This window comes from Drosophila simulans, chromosome 3R (genome assembly GCF_016746395.2).
Source record: "Drosophila simulans strain w501 chromosome 3R, Prin_Dsim_3.1, whole genome shotgun sequence".
Lineage (NCBI taxonomy): Eukaryota > Metazoa > Arthropoda > Insecta > Diptera > Drosophilidae > Drosophila > Drosophila simulans.
This window is the reverse complement of record NC_052523.2, coordinates 11,975,176-11,996,754: the sequence shown is the minus strand read 5'-3', so window position 1 is coordinate 11,996,754 and position 21,579 is coordinate 11,975,176. Positions and strand designations below refer to the sequence as shown.

At 43.9% G+C, this 21,579-nt stretch overlaps 7 protein-coding genes across 10 annotated transcripts in view; all 7 read right to left on the bottom strand.

The window, feature by feature from the left end:
- The window catches only part of LOC6728127 (dopamine receptor 1), a 35,453-nt gene extending 34,166 nt beyond the window's left edge, over positions 1-1,287 (bottom strand). For both annotated transcript variants that reach the window (XM_016176752.3, XM_039296034.2), the window contains exon 1: positions 473-1,287. In XM_016176752.3, the coding sequence (XP_016034745.2) occupies positions 473-760 (288 nt within the window). In that variant the 5' untranslated portion in view covers positions 761-1,287. The remainder of the gene's footprint in view (positions 1-472) is intronic.
- A 605-nt stretch (positions 1,288-1,892) lies between these two features.
- LOC6728126 (serine protease gd) lies at positions 1,893-4,412 on the bottom strand. The gene is made up of 4 exons (XM_002103441.3): positions 4,060-4,412; positions 3,451-3,616; positions 2,550-3,258; positions 1,893-2,483 (listed from the first exon to the last, which is right to left on the bottom strand). Exons 1-4 carry the CDS (start codon positions 4,270-4,272, stop codon positions 2,060-2,062), a joined length of 1,512 nt encoding a protein of 503 aa, XP_002103477.1. The 5' UTR covers positions 4,273-4,412; the 3' UTR covers positions 1,893-2,059.
- A 247-nt stretch (positions 4,413-4,659) lies between these two features.
- On the bottom strand, positions 4,660-6,760 carry LOC6728125 (serine protease gd). The gene is made up of 4 exons (XM_002103440.4): positions 6,530-6,760; positions 6,172-6,337; positions 5,346-6,114; positions 4,660-5,281 (listed from the first exon to the last, which is right to left on the bottom strand). The coding sequence occupies exons 1-4, from the start codon at positions 6,737-6,739 to the stop codon at positions 4,864-4,866; spliced, it is 1,563 nt and encodes a 520-aa protein (XP_002103476.2). The 5' UTR covers positions 6,740-6,760; the 3' UTR covers positions 4,660-4,863.
- Positions 6,761-7,084: 324 nt separating this feature from the next.
- On the bottom strand, positions 7,085-8,186 carry LOC6728124. The gene has a single exon (XM_002103439.4). The coding sequence runs from the start codon at positions 8,142-8,144 to the stop codon at positions 7,254-7,256; it is 891 nt and encodes a 296-aa protein (XP_002103475.1). The 5' UTR covers positions 8,145-8,186; the 3' UTR covers positions 7,085-7,253.
- Positions 8,187-8,627: 441 nt separating this feature from the next.
- LOC6728123 (serine protease gd) lies at positions 8,628-10,714 on the bottom strand. Of its 3 annotated transcripts, XM_039296033.2 has the most exons (5): positions 10,637-10,651; positions 10,437-10,580; positions 10,198-10,363; positions 9,313-10,087; positions 8,628-9,089 (listed from the first exon to the last, which is right to left on the bottom strand). In XM_039296033.2, exons 2-5 carry the CDS (start codon positions 10,488-10,490, stop codon positions 8,681-8,683), a joined length of 1,404 nt encoding a protein of 467 aa, XP_039151967.1. In that variant the 5' UTR covers positions 10,491-10,580; positions 10,637-10,651; the 3' UTR covers positions 8,628-8,680. The 3 variants fall into 3 exon arrangements, with proteins under 3 accessions (XP_039151967.1, XP_016034743.1, XP_016034744.1); XM_016176750.3 differs by having other exon boundaries at positions 10,437-10,714; XM_016176751.2 differs by lacking the exon at positions 10,437-10,580 and having other exon boundaries at positions 10,637-10,710.
- An 832-nt stretch (positions 10,715-11,546) lies between these two features.
- On the bottom strand, positions 11,547-13,271 carry LOC6728122 (serine protease gd). Its single transcript, XM_002103437.4, has 3 exons — positions 13,016-13,271; positions 12,782-12,953; positions 11,547-12,689 (listed from the first exon to the last, which is right to left on the bottom strand). Exons 1-3 carry the CDS (start codon positions 13,220-13,222, stop codon positions 11,746-11,748), a joined length of 1,323 nt encoding a protein of 440 aa, XP_002103473.2. The 5' UTR covers positions 13,223-13,271; the 3' UTR covers positions 11,547-11,745.
- Positions 13,272-14,672: 1,401 nt separating this feature from the next.
- Positions 14,673-15,768, bottom strand: LOC6728121. The gene has a single exon (XM_002103436.4). It carries the CDS (start codon positions 15,647-15,649, stop codon positions 14,780-14,782), a length of 870 nt encoding a protein of 289 aa, XP_002103472.1. The 5' UTR covers positions 15,650-15,768; the 3' UTR covers positions 14,673-14,779.
- Between the last annotated feature and the right edge of the window lie 5,811 nt (positions 15,769-21,579).

Below are 21,579 nucleotides of genomic sequence, written 5' to 3'. Positions count from 1 at the left end.
TATCCTACATCACCCGATCGGAGACAAAGACATTGTAAATTATAGTGGCGACGGATACCTGAAACTACACTGAAAATAAATTCGGGATGGTCGTATTTATATAGTTGCTGTAAGTAACACCTTTTTTTTAACACCTATTATTTATTCCTATTATTCCACATATATTTGATTCCTTGACCTGTAATTTTATACTTATTGCAATATCCTTTTTTGTATAGGACATAACATTATGGATTGCAGGTTTTTAATAACCAAGCACGATTCTAATAAATCCATTGCTAAACTAATAATTTTTTCCCGTGTTCTGCGCATTTTACGAGCTGAACATTGGACATAAAGCCAAAGCTAAGGCCGCATCCAAAGCCAAAGCCCAATGAATGCCTCGTTGGCAGCCACATAAATACAATCGACCCACTCCGGGCCTCGTTTCCGCCCGTAGTCCCTGCCACTTCGGTCCTCCTCCGCAACTCACCGTTGTGCCATCGTAGCCATTTGTCAGCAGTTGGATGTCGATTTCAATGTCCAGGTCCACCTTGGCGGTCGTGAGCTGCAGCGGCAGATGATCGGCGTCCAGCAGCGTGGAATTTGTGGAGAATCCGGTGCTCCCACTGGTGTGATTCCCGCCGATGGTGGTGGCGCTACTGGTGTTGATGATGGTGGTGCTGCTGCTGATGGACCTTGTGGTGCTGGTTGCGACCGTGGCGGCCACTGAACCCACTCCTGCTGCGATTGCAGCAATCGCCCGCATTGCATTTGTCATTGGAACGAGGATGATTAGGCAACCAAATGGGTGTGGTGTGTAGGTGTATGAATGGTTGGTGGATGGTTGCTTCCTCTTTTCAGCGAAAGATTTTCAGTTGCTGGTACGGCAATAAATTGCCCGACTACGGCAATGCAGCATTCTGCTAATACACTTCTTCGATATTAAATGCGGCAATTTAAGCATGTTCATACGGACTGAGGAACTCGCTGGATTTTAGATTCAGGCATCGCGGAAAACGCGACCCAGAGTCATGTCCAGCCATCAATCAGGCGAAATTACAGCATTAAAGTCACTGCTTAAATGATTGATACATATGCCATATATATATACATATATGCTTATGGTAAGCACACACTTGACTGACACACACACTCACACACACACACACACACACACGTACGCCCGTCAAGAATTCTCGATCGGCACTCGGGATTATGTCCGATTATATTGGTTGGTTGGTGTTATCTGGCGCTATCTTTCCAGCTTGACACCGCTTGCCGAACCGTGCGAACTGAAGGCTGAACGTCGACTGTCCGGATACGCACGACTAACGGTATCAGTACGGCGGAGAACGACCAATGCCGTAGAGTATGCAACAACTTTCGAGTTCCGCCGGAGCCGCGAAGTCCATTCAACAGGATATGCCGCTCACAAGGCGGAATATGTGCGCTGCGCAGAGAGAGAGACTTGGAGCGAAAGAGCATAAGAGTTATCTGAAATGAGGGAAAGCACCTGTTGTTCCACCGACGCGTTTTCCCAGCGTTTCACTAGCGACTCCGACGCGACTTTGGCCGCCACCTCCATTTGTTCTCATTACGAGACAGGGAACAACGTTGCGATGTCATTTGGGCTGAGTGAATGCCTCAACTGCATGCAAATGGAATACAATTGCTGGCTTTGACAAATCGCCGCTGGCAGATCTGCTGGCCGATGCAATCTTTCAATTGAGATACCCTTACATAAAGTGGGGAACACAGGTTTCTTTATTTTTTTGTACATCCGATATACTGATATTTTCTATATGGCAAATTCCGAAATTGATCAAATATAGGCATTTAAAATGTTGGTCTGGGTAATTCCTTACTTTAGTGATAAAAACCTCCACAGCTCCATATAAATACCATTTAAATCAACTGTATCCCCGGCTTACACCGACGGGACCAGTACGGGATCGAGTATCGATCCCGTACACACCTCTTTATTTATGTGTTAGAGGTAATGCAACTGTCACTTTTTTTAAAAACTATATTATCATTTATTTTGGCACTCAATTCAACTAATCTCTTGTATAACCTCTCAAAACCACATGCTACTGACAAGCCACTCGATGTGCTTTGCCACATCCGTATAGATGACAGGCAGTGTCAGATTGCATCTGTTGGTCATTCGCTGTCCGGCTGAGACGACTCCGCGCAGCATCCAGATGTCTTGCTCTTGGAGCATCAGTCCACCGCCGGAATCTCCGCTGCAGGGACCGGATGCCTGGGCATTGCTGGCGCAAATCGTGTGCGAGGTGATGAACTTGGCGTTCTCCTCGGAAAGATTTCCACGACATTCCCACTGGGTGATGATGTCCGTGTCTGTCATCTTGGCCAGTCGCGTGTTTCGGTTCCCTTTTTCATCCTCACCCCAACCAGCCACATAGGACTTGTGACCCGAGGGCAGTTCGAGCAAAAAGTTCTCGTTCCACAAACAGATGGGCTTGATGTAATCGCCAATACTAGGTGTAGTTACGATTTAAAGTTAATCAATTTGACAAAACAAATTAATCCATAAATGTACTTACTCAACGTGATTAGCCAACTGGAGCAGTGCTAAATCCGCATCGGTGTATACATTGGGATTGTACTGTTCGTGGATCAATAGTCGCGCTACACCTACTGTAGCTCCCGACGAGAAAAGATCCAAGGAGTTCCGCCCCAGCGAAACAATAGTCCGCTCGCCCGGCAAATTTCGACTGCCAAAGCGGAAGCAGTGGGCAGCCGAGATCACTGTTCTGGCCGAGATCAGCGTTCCGCCGCACAAAAAGTTATAGTCCCTGCCCACGTGCTCGAAAAGAGCGGCCATCCAGGGCAGCTGACCCCTCTCCACTTCGATTCCGTTGTGGATAAAGGGTGTCTGGATGACCTTTTCACGCCCACAGATTCCGCTCAGCTGACCAATTGTCTGGGGATAGGACTTGGATACTTGCGCGGGCGGATTCGACGGAAGAACTGAGGGTCTGGCTGAGGTCTGGAACTCTGGTTCTTGTGGCAATTGAGGTACGGGTTGCGGGCGTGGTCTTGACGGCGGCTGTTGTGGACGTGGCCTCGGAGGACTCTGTTGTGGGCGGCGTCTTTGAACTGGCTCCTCCTCCTCCTCCTCATACACAGTGTAGTTTGTCTGAGGGGCCTGGGGCCATTGGTGATCAGTCCGCTGAGGCGGCGGTATAGCTGCCAAAGGCACAGAAGTTCGCAGAGATCGCGACAAAGTTAGCCTTGTGCTAGGAGCTCTAACTGCAAGAGTTATGTTAATAAAAGCAAAAATCAGTTGAGTAAATTATTCAAATTTCATGCATTGCATTGCATAAAACAACTTGGCATCTTTTCTGCTATTAAATTTCGCTTGCAATCTAATTTTTTGCACGCTGGTATGACTCGTTTGAGTCTTGGATATATCATTAAAAATTGGTTTTCTTTTTTACTTACAGGGCGCAGCCTCGCATGCAACTTTTCCATTCACCGTAACCTTTGTGAGTTTTGGCACCACGCCCGGCGTGGGAAAGTCAATTCTGTAGTTTATGGGCTCATTGTTAGTCAAGCGATGCCTCAGCGAATCCTCATCCTCCAAGAAGTTAAGAGTGCCCGGAGTCGACTGGAACAAGAATAGAGAGTGCAAATTAGTCCGCGTCACTATAGGATAATTATAAATTCCAATTCCGTCGTCACATGGGAGAGGGGGGTTTTTTACCTATGTAAAGCTAGCTGAACTGGCAAAACCGATGCTTTGGCAAAACAATAACAATATAGCAGCTGAGCTGAGGCGGCTAATCTCTCGGCAAATGGCAAACCTGTTCCGCAACTTTAAGGAAAGCGGTAGAGAATCGAGCTGGTGAGCTTTGTGGTAGGGGGGTTTTCCCGGACGCGACTTGTCTTATCAGCCATGCAATTCCCCTGAGAATCAACTTGACCACTGAGCTCGCCCAGATCGATTGCGGAAAATCGGACATCCAATCTGAGAGCGAGGTCAATGCTTGATAACACTGTAGTAACCAATGACTAAACTTTATAAAAGAGTTGACAATTGGGAAAACTTACCGGGGTGTTTCTGCCGGGCTGGGAAAGTTCAACGCGCACCACGTTGTCCGTATTTGTACTATCCAGGATTAGCTGCAAGTGTCCAATGAACTGATTCTCGTACTCCAGGTACCGAAATATCATCGGACACTGGATATATGGCAGGTTTTGGGCACTTATATAGCTGATTTGCAGTATGGCGATCAGGAAACCAAGCAGCTGCAGTTGCCGCATGGCGAACACAAACCCTTTCCGGAACAGTAAATATTTATGGAAAACAAGCGCGACTGCAAGCGCGAAGCAATCAGCTAGACGCGAATTCAATCCAATCGAGAATCAGAGGTTAAACCGCACTCATTGAGAGTCGAGCGATGAATGATTGGTATAAGCTCAGCCGATTCGCATTAGTTTCCGATCTAGCTGAATAGTCCGATTCAAAACAAAGCTGCTTGGCTCTCCCAACCTGATCAGAGTTAGTGACGTGGTTATACTCTTCAAAAAAGGTTTTGGGGTACTAATACTAGGTTTGACTTAGAATTATTTTTTCGGGCATTTTTAAGGGCATGAATTGGGATTTTATAAACCAAAGGAACCAAAAATAATGTTCATGGAAACAAAAGATACAAAATAACTTGCAGTGTATTCAAGATGCGCCGCTTTGCTTTATTTTTTCAATGATTAATGGATCCACTTAGAATAACCCATAACGCAATAGTAGGCAGTAATACATGGATCTTCCGATTACGTGATTTGAAATACATTCATTAATAGGAATCTCTTCAAGAAGGAGACATGCTTTTCATGTTGGCAATATTCATTTTGTGTTCAATTCCACATGTTTCGGCGAACCCATTCAATGTGTTTGGCCACATCAGTGAATACTGATGGCTTGGATAGCTCACAGGTGTTTTCCTTTTCGTTGATCACACCTCCGGAAATAACTCCCCGCAGCACCCAAACATCCTGTTCCCGCAGCATCAATGGTCCACCGCCATCGCTGGCGCAAGGACCCGCTCCCGTTTTCTTGGCACACAGGGAGCTCGGCTGGACCAGAACATGTGGCAGCTCCAGGGCGCAGTTCGCTTCGCTGACTATATTTAGGTCGGTAACCTTGGATACTTCAGTGTTGCCGGTGCCGGTCTCATCAGGTCCCCAGCCGGCAACATAGCTCTTGAGCCCCTGGGCCAATTCCATGCGGTTGCTGGTGCTCCAGAGGCAAATAGGTACTATGTAGTCCGTATACCTTATCATAAGCAGTAGTTTTGTATATTTAATTTATATTAATATTATTTAATTTATAGACTCACCTCACAGGTTCGTCCAAACGGACCAGCGCCAAATCGGCCTCCGTGAACTGTTTGAACTGGAAGTTTTCGTGGATAATCAGCTGGGATACGCCGCGAAATTCTCCATCGGAGTGAATGGCCAGAGTGTTTCGTCCCAAGGAGACGGCCAGTCGAGAGGCGGGCAAATCCCTTCCAGGAGCACGAAAACAGTGGGCGGCCGATAGTACCGTGGATGTGGAGATCAGGGTTCCTCCGCAGATGAAGGCGGGTCCGTTGCTCTCCCGTCGTTCGAAAATCGCAACTAACCATGGGAGCTGACCTCGCTGAAGACTTTTTCCTTGGAAGATCAATGGAGTGGTACTAGCTCTCTCCCGACCGCAGGGAATCCCATTGGATGAAGGGTTCTGCTGGGGAACAAGATCCACAGGGTTTCTAGCCGCCTGCTGAGGGGCATTAGATCGACTAGGATTTGGTGTCGGTCGCTGTGGGACGGGACTTGGTATCTCCGGCTGAGAGGTAATACCTCTATTCGGATTTGCCTGCTGAGGGGCGGTACCCCATCCGGGATTTTGGAAGGCTGGCAGTGATTCGTTAGTGCTTCCAAACAACTCTCCGTTATCCTCGAGCCTGGGTTGACTGGGTCTGGTTTCCCTGTAGTCAATCTGTGGACTTTCATCTTGCCAAGCGGGTCGAGGTCTGGTTGGCACAGGTTGGGGATTAACACCGAAAACCGATATGTAGGAGGGCGTCCAAGTGATTCGCAGCGTAATGCCGGTTCTTGGCTTAGGATCTAGAAATTATACTTCCATAAATTTCATCTAAACTATATGGAACAATTATAACTTACATACACCGCCACTGCAAAGTTGTACGCCATTCAATTGCATGCTAATGATCTTGGGCGGTATTGTTGGAATAGGAAAATCAACACGGTATCTAATCGGCAAGCCCTGACGCAGATTTTCCTGGGTCACTTCATCATTATCCACCAGAGAGATACTGCCCACGTAGTCCTTAAAAAATGAAATATCAAAAATTTATAGAAAACATATCATTCCACCATTCTATTAGGCTTGTTTATAAATTTTCGCAATGTCAATTGTCATTGCCGCACGGGAAATAGCACAACCGCAAACAAGCAAAGTGATAACAGAAGCAACTTATTTTGAGTTGAGAATTTCCAAGTTAATAATGCTGAATCTTACTTCGAAATCGTGGTATCCCTGCTGGGAGAATTGAAGGATGAGTGTCTGGTTATTGACTTCTGGATGACGAACTTCCACCAAGCCAATGTACTGCCCCTGGTAGCCCTGGTACTGGAATCGCCCAGAGCAGCCATTCCGGGGCAACTGGCCAAGAACCAAGTTAGTCAGGGAAACTAGGAGGAGAACGGTCACCAGCTGATGCGTACTCATTGCAACTGCGTATGAGCTGAGCTTTTCCAGTCTATTTTATAGAAAACTTAATTACTCGCACTAAAACTCAAAAGACTCACTCAATGAGCAATGATTTCCCCGATCTAAGTCTCTCGATAGTCAGTGGCTCTCCCCACTTTGTGGGTAATTTAGTATTCAGTTTTTGGAGCTATATTCTCGAGTGTAAATTACGCTTCCACATGCTAAGCTTTATTAAGCCAAAAAATGCATTAATATTACGATGCATAGTCATCTTTTTTTCAGCTTTTCGTTAATAAAAACTATGTAAGCAGCACAAAGAAAATTAATGAAAATTTTCTCACAGAAGGTATTTAAAAGATTTAATTTTTCATTTGCTGCATCATTTCCATGAAAGATATTTAATGGATTTAATATTTATTTATTTGTTTCTATAATAATTGGTGCGAAGGGTTCCTGCTTGTGTGCTGTGTCTGCTATATGTTCGCCAGTGACTAATGAAATAATATTTGATTTAAAATGTATATTTCCCGACCTATTTGGTGAATGTTTCACTCTCACGATAATCCTCAATTATATCCTCCAGCTGTCGTTCTACTTCGACGCGCTCCTCAGTGTATTCCTTAACAGTTTTATCGACACACTGATTACTTTGCCTTTGGATGTCCTCCAACTGATGGCCTTTAGTCCGCAAGTTCAGCAGATTCTGTGGAGCATTCTGGATGCCATCGATAGCTCTTCTGACGTCCCGGCGGCATGTTCTCGGCTTGACTCTGGAACAGCCTTCAGTGACATCGATCAACTGCCCCGTTTGATTTTGCAGGCCATTTATAGAACTTTCCAAGTCCAAGTTAAACCGAATCTGATTCCAGATAAACAGACCAACACAATTACGCAATCGAAGGCCGTAGCGACTGTTTAAGTTTTCAGTGATGGAAACAGCCTCAGCAGTTCTAAGACCTTTAGTCGACTCCTGAACTCTCGAAACCTTTGCGGCAGCCCAGAACTTCCATTCCTCCTGGACATTAAGTTTCGAGACAAGTTGCTCCTCCTGGTTCTTGATGTTCGTCAGGATTTTTAGCAATGGCGATATGCTCAAACTTAAACCAGTTAGAGCTTGCAGTGATTCCTGCAGGCCTTGTCTCCTTTTCTTTTTCCGAGTATTGGGTAAATCGGATAATAATTTCGTCACATAATTGTCAAGAAGATTCCTCAATTGCGTTATCGTTCCTTCATTCTTGTTTTGCAGGTCGTTAGTTGGATTCAGAACCGAAATACCTTTTTCGTTTAGCCTTTCTGGATCATTGGGCAGAGCTCCACCGTCTCCAAATTTACTCCAGATATCAAAGGCAGTTTCTATTGCCAGAACGCGGTCATTCCAGGCAAGCTGGACCACCAGGAGGATTAGAAAGCCAGTGCACTTCATCTTTTTACCAGCCCCCTAAGGTCTTTATATCGTACTGGCCTTTTATAGCCAATTCATTGGGTACTTAAATGTGCAGCACGCTTCCCAAACATTTGCTCAGCCGATGCCAATCATTTAGCAGTCAACACGTGGGCATATATGTTTACTTTTATGCCATATTGATGTATACATGCAATACACATTTACCATTTATTTGTAAGATATTCGCTTAAGAAAGTTAGCGAAAAAGTCAGTTGAGTCGTTGAACCAGAACAATCAATCGGTTCTATTAATATAGTGGCTTCTGTTAAATCCTAAAATCCTATTAATGAAGTACATCAATTAAAAAGTTATTTTTTGCAAGCATTTTATTGCCAGTATGTAGCAACCTAAAAATCTATAATTTTTTTTTTGCGTCATCCATCATTGCCAATAAAATAATTGAAAAATGGGAGGCGCAAACTCGTTTTGCCAAAAATCACCAGACAGTGAAACATCTAAATATGTTTTGGCATTAAAGTTTTTAATTTGATTGTCCACAAAGCAAATCCGGATGCTCAGCGAATGTTTTCGCTTATCCAGTTGAGGTGCTTGGAAAGATCGCAGTACAGTACGTACTGATTAAGCTGGCAGGTGCCGGCAGGTCCGCGTTCCCCTGTAGACACAATACCCCGGAGCAGCCATCGATCGCCCTGCTTGACCATTAGTCCACCGCCGGAATCCCCGACACAGGGTCCAGATCCATCGCGGTTTCCCGCGCACAGACTCCGCTCCGTCACCATGGTGCCCCTCCAGGTGCTTGCGCAGACCGTCGGACTGGCGATCTCCGCCTTCACCACGCGTGGATACTGGGTCATGGAGCTGTCCTTCTCATCTCTCCCCCAACCCGCTATAAAGCCAGTGGTGGACACCGTTCTGCTTGCCTCCACCGACCACATGCAAATGGGTGCAATAATGTCGTTAAACCTGAAAGAAAACATGAGACTCCTTAAAATATGAACTTTATAAGAGAGATTTCGTATTGTATCCCAGGTTATGAGTAATAAATTATCACCTTCTGTAAGATGCACATATTGTGATAGAGTAAATATAATATTTGAACGGGAATGCCCATCGTAAAAGATTTATATTATACCTTTTGTATCTTTTTGTGAAAAATTAAATTACTAATAATTATTTAAATACTCACGTCACAGGCCGCTCAATGGTGATCAAAGCGATATCCGCATCCGAATGCGACCGGGTATTGTACTCCGGATGCCAAAGCAATCGCATTACATTGCGCATCTCGGCCCCATCCTCTCCGTAGTCATCCAGATCATAGCGCCCGAGTCCGACGACCACGCGGTCCTTCGTCATCCTATACACACAGTGGGCGGCACTAATTACAATACTGGACGAGATCAGGGATCCTCCGCACTTAAAGCCCAGAGCTCGAACCTCCTTGTGATAGACGGCCGATAGCCAGGGATACTGTCCTCGAGGGAATTCGTTTCCACGTACAATAAACGGAGTTATGCTGCCCTCTCGACCGCATACTACTGATGATATTTGGGATCGCGGATCAAAGCGTTGAGGTGGTGGAGTAGCTGGAGGAACGGTTACAACTGGTGATCGAGTTGGAAGTGGTGGTGGTGGTGGTGGTGCGGGGGTGCTCGTAATAGTGGGCACAGGTGGCGGAAAAGCGATTGGAACACTGGGTACTGGTTGATTCCAGAAAATCTCAGTCGGAGTGGGTGCTGGAGTTACCACTGCTGGGCTTCTGTTGGACACAGTCGTCCAGGGCTGTGTAAAACCACGCCAGATATCATTGCCACGGGATGAGGTAGGATAGAATACTGTCTGCACATTCACATCGAAGCCATCTCGGGTGAAGGGATTGAATACGGAGGAAGGGAACGAAGCCAGCGAACCACTGATCTCGAGCTCGTAGAAGCGATTAAAGAAGCTGTTGGGCGGTCTGTCTGGAACAGGGCTCAGAAGAATTCAGCAAGAAATATGCACATTAACTATGAGGGTCTTCAGAATTCTATAAGACAATACCTATTCCTAGAACCTGACACAATCTACTCACATTCGCTGGCCGAGCACAAGATCTGTTCGTTGTAGGAGAGACGCGTTACTTTTGGCAATCCGTTGCTTGAATTTGGTCTGACGGCTATCCGAAATTTGGCCGGTCCTGTAAGCTGTCGTACCGCATTCTCATCCGGATACGGGATCAGGGCACCCACGGCAGAGGCCTACGAAATGCGAGGGGACAAAGTGGTCAGATGGGTTGTCAATCCAGCGCGATGATTGCTGGCCAGCTCATACATCTTGTTCACCCCGTTGCGAGAAACGTATATCTATGCGATTACGACCCCGCATCAAGCTGGGCAGCGTAATCTCGCCCTGCACACCCTGGAAGGCATCGTTGACATAGCGAAAGTAGTCCGGACACGAGTTCTCCGGAACAAGCTGGGCGCCGGCCAAGGCGATTAGCGACACAACTACGATCAATTCCAGACCCATACCTTTCCGGAATCTTGGATTAGAAAAGAAGCTCTCGGTTCCGCACGCGACAACCTACGGTGGGCAAATAAAACTGATTGCCGAGCATCGAGTATCGCTTACAAATCTCGACGGGTTGTTGAGTCACTCTGAGTATCGGTGTTGAGCAAAACTGGAAATTCCGCATCGTGCTGAGCCAATAAGGCGCAGCTTCCATCAAAACATTTAAGAACTAATCTGCCGACTCTTTGATACTTTGTTCTTAACAAAATCATAGTTTTACCATGGCCAAAGTAACCAGTGTAGTTTAATCGGAGAGATTTAGTTGAGTAAATCTTTTAGGTTTTAGCAGCCTCTACAATAATACTGCTTAAATATAATACTATAATACTGCTTAAAATCATTGTTTTTAAATGGATATACCCTTGGTACCTCGTAATCAAATGCCTAGAAGCCATCTGCCGTCTGTGTTTTGAGCGAAAATCCCCTCGCATAGTAAACTTTGGCTAATTCGTATAAACAAAACAAAAGCTTCACTTCAAAGAGATTACAATTTATCATCAATTTAATTTAAAACTAATGATCATAGATCGAATTACTATTCTCAACATTGATGGGCTAACAACAATTGAAAGTGCTAATCGATAAAGTGCTAATAAGACTAAAGAAATAGAAAATGAAATTTATCTTTTACTGATAAGAAGACATTTCAGATAGTGAGTTAAAAGCCTGATGTTGCTCTCAACAGTTTTTCTTGCTCTTGAGTCAAAAGTATTATTAACAAGAGATCTGACATAAAGCCTTATTTGTTCATAGTTGTTGTTATTACTACTCTCTGATGAGCTCTCACTTGATTAAATGGAATTCCAAAAGCACTAATAATCTATTCCTCTCTTTAGAAAATTTGTAATCAATGATTGCAAACATCTGTACTTTAAGTCACTCGTTTAAGGCAAGGGTTTTTATTTTAACGCTAAGTATATACATAATAGATCGATGACACCAATGCATGCTTGGGAAATCCACGGGCTTGGAAAAGGTAATCTTTTATACAACTTAAAGATTTATTGAGAATTTTGTACATCAATTTCCACGTTTTCCTGTTTTGTCACATTATAAATATTTCACCGCCTCACATGACCATATTTTGACGTACCCAGTCAATGTGCCTTGCAACATCGCAATAGATAACATACTTGCTAAGGTCGCAAATCTCTCCCTGGCGAGGCGATAAGGAGACCACGCCCCGAACGTACCATCGATTGTTACGCAGGACGATCAGAGCAGATCCCGAGTCTCCGAAGCAGGGACCATGTGATTCTGAATTGCCGGCACAGACGGTGCGCCGCGTGATGAAGTCCTCCGCCCGCTTCATCTCCTTAAGACACTGATCCCGGGGCACCAATCGAACACTCACTGTCTTGGGAAACCGCGTCTTCTGGGCACTCCTGTCGTAGCCCCAACCGGCCACTGCTCCAGTATCGCCCTCATTCGCTGGCAAGCCCATATTGGAGCCCCATAGGCAGAGGGGTCGAATGTACTTGGTGTACACCATCGGATAGGTCAGCACCAGCAGGCCCACGTCGACATCAGGAATTGGATTGCCCTCGTAGGCGGACGGAGTCAGAACGCTGGTCACGCTAACCAGGGAGGCTCCATTCTCAGGATTCTCGTTGCGATCATGCCTGCCCAAATAGACCCACAGCTGGCTGGCGCTCTTTCCATAAATGCAGTGAGCTGCCGTGATCACAGTCCGCTTGGAGATAACCGACACCACGCACTTGTATGTAGCTGTGGCAGCACCTTCGTAAAGGGCCGCGAGCCAGGGATACTGACCCCGGGTCACCAGGTCGCCTCCGATTTGAAGAGGCGAAAAGCCCTCCACGCCGCATTCCTCAAAGTCCGAATCTATTTTGGGCATGATTGGAGGTAGGAAAGGATTAGGGTCACTGCTCGGTGTTGTCGGCGGCGGACGCTGCCACTGGTTCACTATTTCTCTTGGTGCTGACTTTTGACTAATTGTCGCTCCGGTGGACATGGACTGGCGTCGGGTCATTGTGCTCGAAGGGGCTTCATCTGCACAAAGTAAAAAAATAGATATGAGATAAAAATAGTTACTTAAAAGTAATTCAATTAAAGATATTGTATCTAGTTTTATTATTACTCACACTCCTCATTTTGACACAGAACCTCGTCGTTGAATTCCGCCCGGACAAGTTTGGGCAGCTCGTTTCCAAAATCCGTGAAGCGCACAAACACCTCGCCACGTTCTCCGCTGTGTATCTTTTCAAATGCCCTTTCCTTATTGGGATACGGAAGGAGGGATCCCACAGTGTTTGCCTGCATGGGGGGATATCAGAATGTAATAGTTGAAATATATTATAAATTTATTGGGGTTTTACCTGTTCAGTTCCGTGAGCAGTGAAGACCACCTCCCATGATAGGCTGTTCACACCAGCACGTGGCGCCGTGAAGACGCCAATGTAGCCTCCACTGGCCTCCTTGTAGTAGGAGAAATACCTCTCACAATTATGCTGCGGCACCTGCAACGCCGACCCGAGATTCAGATTGAGACAAAGGCCCAGCAAGGTCAGCCACACGATTGTCATTGCGCCGGTAACAACCAATGCTGAATGGAACTGAACGAGAACTGGGATCGAAATCGGAATCCACAAGCGAATATCGATGCCCTCCCGCTCCATGGAACAGCTGATCTCTCGCCAGATTGCGGAGCAACCCCATTGAGTGATCACTGGTTTTTCCCGGCAATGCCAAGTCTTCGCCTAAGCACTATTTTTAATCATTCAACTAACTAACAGCTATTTAAGAACCCGGTTCTCCATGGAACTATTCGGCAGGGGAGCTACTGTTGAGAGAAAAATCCCCATCTAAGTAAACATGGGACTTGTTTTACAAACCCACTGTGCACAAGTACCATATATAATCGTATATATATGCTCGTAGCTAACTCAAGAAATATTCTCTTCTCTTTTTTCTGATCTTGCTCAATGTTTATAGCAAAAAACTGTTCAGTATCAATCGAGAATTGGTGTTAAACACAACTTAGTTTATACCTGACAATTATTTAAAATTTAAACAGCTATCATTTGGTGAAAAGAAGCTTTCAAGCTAGGGGTATTCTTTATTTTATCTTTTTTGTGTAAGCAATTTGTTTTTGATGGTCGGAAAAAGCCCCAAGTAAACATTTACGAACTGATACGAAAAGTATTACTTTTTTGGTTAATTTGTTCAGTGCTCTAAAGACTTTTTAAATTTTCGAGATCTGGCGTTGCTTCCCTTATAAATCGCGTAAGTTTTGCTCAAAGCTATTATCAGGCATGGCAAAGGTGGCTTATGTGAATTTCTATTGAAAATTATGTTTGTGGGACGACGTTTATAGCGACAACGCATTTGGCCAAAAAAAACTTTTTCCAACAAAACAAAAAGGAAGCCAATGGAGAATGAGGGGAAGTGCTCCTAACTTCACGACACCCGCAACTCAATTTTGCTGCATTGTGGCCGCCGGTTCTCCAATTTGCCCCAACTGCCTGCCGGCAACTTTTATAATCAGTTTGAAGTTTGTTAAGCTTTGTAATAATTTGTTGAGATTTGGCGCGAAATTTTTCGATTTCTTTTCTTTTTTTCGCAAACAAACTTGTTGTGAATTGTGCCGTGGGCTCAAGTCTGCCAACTTAGCGGAGGCATTTTGACAACACATCGGAAAATGGTGGTGCAGGCATCCGCCAGCGTCAATAGTCGGGTGGCAAGTGGCAGGTAACAGTGCGTCTGACTGCACTCGAAGGCAGCTCCAATTGGGCGGCCTAATTGGAGCGGTTCCTGGTCGGGCGCCACTTCAACATGATGTCTTGTACGGCCGGGCAGAGCAAATCAAGTCGAATCAAATTAGGCTACATGAATGAGTATTAAACTGGGCTAAACCTCTCGCACAATGTTATTAGAAGTTATTAAGTTATTAAGAAATATATTTGTTTCTACGCTCAAACAGATATTATGATGTTTAAGTTCAATTTATTGTATTTAATATATATAATCTTGCATAAACTTCAGATTTTTTTTACATTTAGTAATTTTTTTTTAAAACAATAAGTAATTACTTATTTATAACAACTTCAGTTGGCTAATGGAAATAACTGAAAGAATCTGTTCTATGCCCGGCGGATTATCTTATAGGTATCGCAGGTGCAGATGCCGCGGAACCGACTGAATACGAAGACAAATGGCTCCCCGCAGGACTTAAGGAGCTGATTTTTCTGTGCGTGGACAAAAGCTGTGCGAAGGGAGCTCTGCACCTCATCGTTCCATGAGTTATCAGCCGATTCTTCCACCAAATAAGTGTGGAAGACATTGAGCACCTGGAGCGATCGTTCCATGCGCGGTGTGCGAGGCAATGCCAGTAACTGGATATAAGGACGAAACTTTATCCAGCGCTGGCAGTCCTTGATGTCCACGTCAGTGCCCAGATCGATTATCATTAGCTTGCAGTCGTGATCATGAATGGCCCTCAAGATGTCCAGCTCCATGGGTCCCTTGAAGCACTTCTGCAGCTCCTCCGTGATGGTGAAGCCCAGTTCGTGACTGGGAGTTTGCATGGTCCAAGGATAGCGTCGATTGGCAAAGTCGTACGCCAACTTCTGGCGGCGCTCCTGCTCCATCCTCAGTTTGTCTACCACCTCATCTATGGGCTTTATGTCCCGGGATCCGCGGAGCAGAAAGTCCACCTGGTTCGACGCCGTTCGCTCCTCCACCTCCTGGTTTAAGGCATTCTCAGCATCCTCGTTCTCGATCTCCTCCCTTTCGGCTCCTTTGCAGCAGCGCAGCTCATGTGGCGGCATGTAGAAAGGATAGCCCACCTGGGACAGGTAGATATGCCAATCCAGTCGATTGAAGGGCTCCCGGGGCACAAAGAATTCGTCCGGCTTGGTCTCGATGCGACAGACATTCTCGTCCAGGATCAATGGCCATAGCACGTCGAAGAAGGGGCTACCCAGCGTTCGTTTGTCTTCGGAGGTATTCATTTTGGGTACTTGGAATTTCTATTCATGTAATTTGGCCTGGCTAGCAAATGTGTGTTTGTGGGAGAATTTCCGTTGCCTCGCTATCAAATGCTTAATAGGGTGACACAAATCTGCCAGCATCTACATCAAAATACACCTAAAAATATTTGGATTACCTAATTTAAACCAAGAACTCAATATACATTATTTTAACAAATTTTTACATGTTTACAGAGCTTCTAGCTTGTAGTTGAAAATAAGATTTAAAATTTATAAAATGTGTATCTGCTTATTATCTTTTTAAAAAAATTCCCAGCAGTGAAAGCACCTCCCTTCCTATCAGCGAAATAAATCAGCCACTGGCACGCCCCCTAATAACAATGCCCCTTCCACATTTTTCTATACCTAAACTTGTTTGTTGGCATTTGTTGCCAAATTTATGCGCACTCACAGGCAATAACGGTAAGTAAGTATTCTCATCGGGAATCGGCAACAACAATTTGCGTAAATTTTACGACATTCCATGCCGTATATTCACGGTAGCCGACGATCGCCATTATTTTATGAGCTGAAACAGTGAGGTGAAACAGGATTTTATGAGGGAGTGCAGGCGCAACAAGATGGCCGCGATTTTCATTATGCCCCAGTTCGAACATACATACATATATATATTAGTTTTAGGGGGCGTGGCAGATCCGAGGGGCAATGGCTGTGACAACGGTGACGAGTTTTCGGGCTCATTAGCTTTTATGGCTTTGCTTTTATTGCTCGCGGCGTGGCAGCTTTAATTTCGAACACAAAGTGTTGCCTATCGCAGGCCGCTCGGGCTTTTTGGTTTTTGGTCCTCCGCATGTGAGCAATAAATTTTCATAAATCAATTGTGCGTGCCACGTTGAACACAATCGGAGGCACCTAACAAAAATCCAATCCACAAAAGGTTTGAATTTAGATTTATGTCGGTGCGCCGAAAACCGAGTGACGAATGCCTATTCTACGCTTCGATGTTCGAACACTTATTGTTTTAATATTCAGCGCCAGTGCGAAATTTTGATTCTAACCAAGGATTTTAATTTTAGCAGGAAGATTTATCGCATCTGGTTAGCCATTTGCCTTCTAATTTTCAAATTTAATGTGGCCTTCGCTGGAAAATTTAAAGCCTCAAGTGACCGGGAGCTAAAAACACAATATTTGGTTTACTTTTTACTATATATCGTTTCATCTATCAAAACGCGACGACTTTTTCCAGCTCTCTGGCCGCAAAAGAAAAATTGTCGTCTATATGCGAGATGTGTATAAAAATTTATGTGTATATTTATTGTGTTTTATTGGGGCACTTAAGCGTCAGACTGTAAGAGAATACCGCGAGAGTAAAAACCCAAAGAAAATGGGAAGACAGCTGTATAAAAAAAAGTCGAGGAAAAAGCCATGCAAAAGAAAAACTGAAACAAGTAAGGACAACTGAGACGCTTATTGACATAAAAGCCAATCATTTTCAAATGGCTTTAAGCATTCGACAAATGGTGAAGCAGCCCCAACATCAAACGGAAAAAATAAACAAAACTCGAGCGTAAAACTGGAGTCGTACATTATTTTTTTTATTTTTTTGGCTATGCATTCGAGTTGGCACACCGCACAGAAAAAGCCACAGGAACTTCCAGTGGATGCACTTTGAACCCGTTTGCGGTTATGAGGTTCTCTACATAAATAAAAGCCTTACAGAATTTTTTTGCAAGAAAAATAGATACGCGGAATTCAGCGTCTCAAAAGGGAATGCTTGAATATGAAGGCAACTAAAGGGACTTTTTAAACTTGCCACCATCAGACTATTGAATATGAATTAAATTATCACTGGAGTGTGAAAAAAATGTGATTGATGCAGTGCTGTTCATCCATCAAACACCGAAAAGCTACAAAAGCTGTTAGCTACAGCAGCTCATAAAAAACGAAATTGACTATTATTTTACAATTTGGGTAGTTTTAAATTTGTAAAAATATAAAGTGCGAAATATTTCTTTTGTTTCTCAATTCTCCATTTCGACAGCATCGATTTCAAAAAGTGTCTACCTCCATAAAGAAACATATTTATTATTAAAAATCTACTTTTTTTTAGCTGTTGATAAATATACATTTCAAAGTAGCAACTTTAATATTCTATTATTGTTATTTTGGTCCAAAAATTGGGCAGCGGACTAAGAACATAAATTCGCCCACATTTGCGTGGGTAGTTAAACATGCATGAAATGGTTCCTTGAACATTTTCCGAATACACCCACATTCACATGGTGTGAGTCGAGTGAAAGTCGGACGACAGCTTCTTTATTTCAGTTCAAGGCCGGGTATTCATAAGCAAAACAAAACCTACGAACAAAGCGCTGGCTCAAGGCACCTCAAGAGATTCCCTCGGTCTGGGAACCTGGACTGGCTTACAAATGAGTCTGCCACCTCAAATAACAAAGCGAATGCGGCACGCACCACAACACTGAGAAAAGAAATGGCCAACAAGTCTTTTCTAAAGAATTTTTTACTAAAACTAAAGAGAGCATGATTTGCTTTTAAGCATTATCAAGATTGCATCATAAATATATACTTCTTATGAAATACACCCATAAAAGGTCATCAAATTTGTAACTTATGTAAGAACTATCAAACATACAAAGCCAATCCATTTTTCACAGTGTAGCAACAGCAGCAATAGATGGTTGGAGTGATGAATTTCTGGCCGGCCAGGCATTAATTCCATTTAATTATTATGACACCAGAGGGCAGCGCAAACAGGCCGCAATAATAGTGGACGCTGACAAAGAGATTACAAACACCTTGGGTGCTGAGTGCTGCTTACCAGGCTTGCCCCAAATCCCCAGATGCTCCAATCTATTCTAATGGCTAGTGTCGTGCCCAGCGATTTGCGAATCAGCTAAGGGAACATTTGTCATACGCCATGTGGGCGCGTGTGGGCGTACGCGGCGAATGCGCAACGTGTGCGAAACGGTCACAAAGTTTGCAACTTGGGCCCAAGTTTTCCGGCTCAACTCGAGCGGGAAAAGCGTCGAGCAGGACTAGTACAACATCGTTTTCACGCTTGCCCTGCCAAGTGAAACCAATTTGCGCATTTTGTCTGCATCGCAAGGCATTCCATTGGATCGTCTTGTTCCTAGTCTTATTCCACTTCTTGTTTTTGGCTGCAGGCTGCCAAGGAGTGGCAGTCGCTTTAAATTTTCCTCGTCCTGCACTTGACATTCAATTTTCCCTCGGAGCCACAGCCGTCTAATGAATGCAATGGCAAATTCGACCCAACTGCTGATTACGATTTCCCTTGGGCGCAGTCCAAGCTATCAGTTGGCTGGAGGATCCTCAAGACGCTTGGGGTGCGATGAAAGTGGGTCTCAATGAGAACTGAAAACTCTGCATTTGACTAGTGGGATAGGCGCAGTTTTTAGGTCATCCTGATGGTTATTATGATTTACAAGTTTTCACATCGCATTCTAATGTGTAAAGATTAAGATGCTCTATTGATTATTTAGCTTTTATTCCTGATTTCTTGATCAAAAATAATTAAATCCATTAATCAATTTGTGCAACGATTTAAGTCATTATTGAGAGCTTGCCAAGCAATTTGAAGACAGGATAAACGGATTCCATGATGCTTGTGTTCTCATAAAGTTTTGCCTTGCTGTCGGGGAAAATTACAGATTTCACAGTAAAATGGAAATTCTCGCCTGGTCATAACTTAAAAACAAATTCCAACTGCCTGCATTGTTTTGCGCTTGACCATTGTCGCTCCATCCCTCTCTCCACGCCTCTAGCCGTCTCTTTCTCAGCGAACGTATGAGGGTGTGTGTGGTCGTAAATCAATATTTAAGCTGGGTATAGTATGCTCGTTTAGTCGTTGCCGGATGGTGTGGAGCCTTTCGGCTAGAGTTTAAAAATAAAAAAAAAGCAAACCCAAACTCATTCAACTCGTTCAACGACTCAATAAATGTTGCAAATGCGATGCTCTCTACGTATTTATTTATACGACAGCGAAATGGGGAAAACAGGGAGATATTTGTGGAGAATGAGGAGGATTCTCCCAGGACCTTCGCTTCGGTCCGGAGTCTATGGATTTTCGTTTCATCTGCAGAGGCAACACGAAAACATTTCCAAACACTATTTATCTTTATTTGCCTCTCGTTCTGGCCATCGCCTCTCTCTCTTTCCATTTCGATGTTGAAATTCCAGCACTGGGCAGTGATATTTGTTATTTGCTAAACGAAATGATATATACTGGCGTGTCATTAGTCATGCTTTGCTGCACATACATAAACACGTACTCTAAAGCTGGCCAACGTTGCGTATACTTGATGCGCCAGTGCCATTGCCACTTCACATCCACGAATGCCCATTCATAACTTAACTCTTCGATTACAGCATTGCTTTTCGAGCTTTAACTTTATTCCTAATGTTGTCCTAACCCCACTCCATCAATTTGCAACTAATGTTTCGTTTCCATTTTGGTTTGCACAAAACTTAACGCACAATTTATGCAAAGTCTATTAAAATGCAAACGTTTCAGTTAATTACGGCGAATTTCAGTTTCCAAAGTCCTTAAGCGAAATTAGCAAGTAACTTTTCAAATATCGACAGCAACAATAACAACAAAGTTTGCTCTTTTCCCTCGCTTTTCAACCCCCGCTCGCCAAACCCACCCACTGTGTGGCAAGTTAAAAGCGCTAAACGTTTTATTACCGCCAGCGCAGCGCAGCGCGGAAAACTCCCGGCCACTTTCGTGAAAAACCTAGGAAAACCTTTGCTGCGGTTGCCTCCAGCTGAAACTGCACTTGACGTACTACTTATGGTTGCTGCCTCGTTTCGGTATTTAGTATTTGTCGAGAATTGAATTTTGATTCTAAATTTATGATGATTCAGACACAGAATCTTATTCAAACATATCTTACCACATCCTTGTGGTTCAAAACCAAATTTAATATCTCTTAACATCTAAAGTTTTAATTTAATTCTCTACTCGACATGTATACATTGTAATTGTATATCGTTGAATTGACCATCATTTCGCCACTTATTGCGCACTTATTGGCCAACTGGCGTAATATTGTTAGTTGGAGTATCTAAGTGATTATCCCCTGAATTCATGCTCCGATTTCCTGGTAATTCTGATCAGGTCTCCAGAGGCTGTTGGGCCTATCAATGGCGAATCGCAATTGACGCAAACATGGAATATGCCTACATTTTGCTCATATTAACGCACCTAATCAATATGGCCCAAGGGCGAGTACGTAACGGGCCAACTGTTTGCCCATGATTGTTGGCCCGGCGTACTCGCGAAATGGCCGAAAGCCAATTGTGCCATAAATAATTAGACAACTTAATTAGGTTTCACTTAAACTTCAACAGACGCTGATATTTAGACAGCTTTAAGACTGAAAAAACTTGAAGATAAAGCAAGGCAAACCACGAAACCAAAACCATTAAACAAAAAAACAATAATAAAAGAAGAATCTCAAAAATATAGGCAGAATGCAGAATGCTCGGCACTCAAAGTAAATGCAAATAAATCGGATTTCCACAAGAACAGCAAAAAAAAGTGTGGAGGGAAAGCGGCTTCTAAAAAGCAAAATAAAAACAAACAAAGCTGGAAACTACCAGAGGCGATGGTTCCACCAAAACCGTGACCAAAACCAAGAAACATGGCCAGAAATAGGACTTACAATCAAAACTTGCCCGTGGGCAGGAGGGTTGATTTGTGTGCCTAATGCGGTATGGATAGAATACAGCAAGAGAAAAATAAAATGATATTCATAATTTATTTATAGTATATGGAATTTTTAAGATATTAAGTGCAGCCTCGTTTATATAGAATTTTAAAGGAACTATTGTCCTTGGAAACATACACTTAAATCTATATATGTTGTAACATCCTTTTATCCTATAACTTAAATACTCCATCTTGCTGG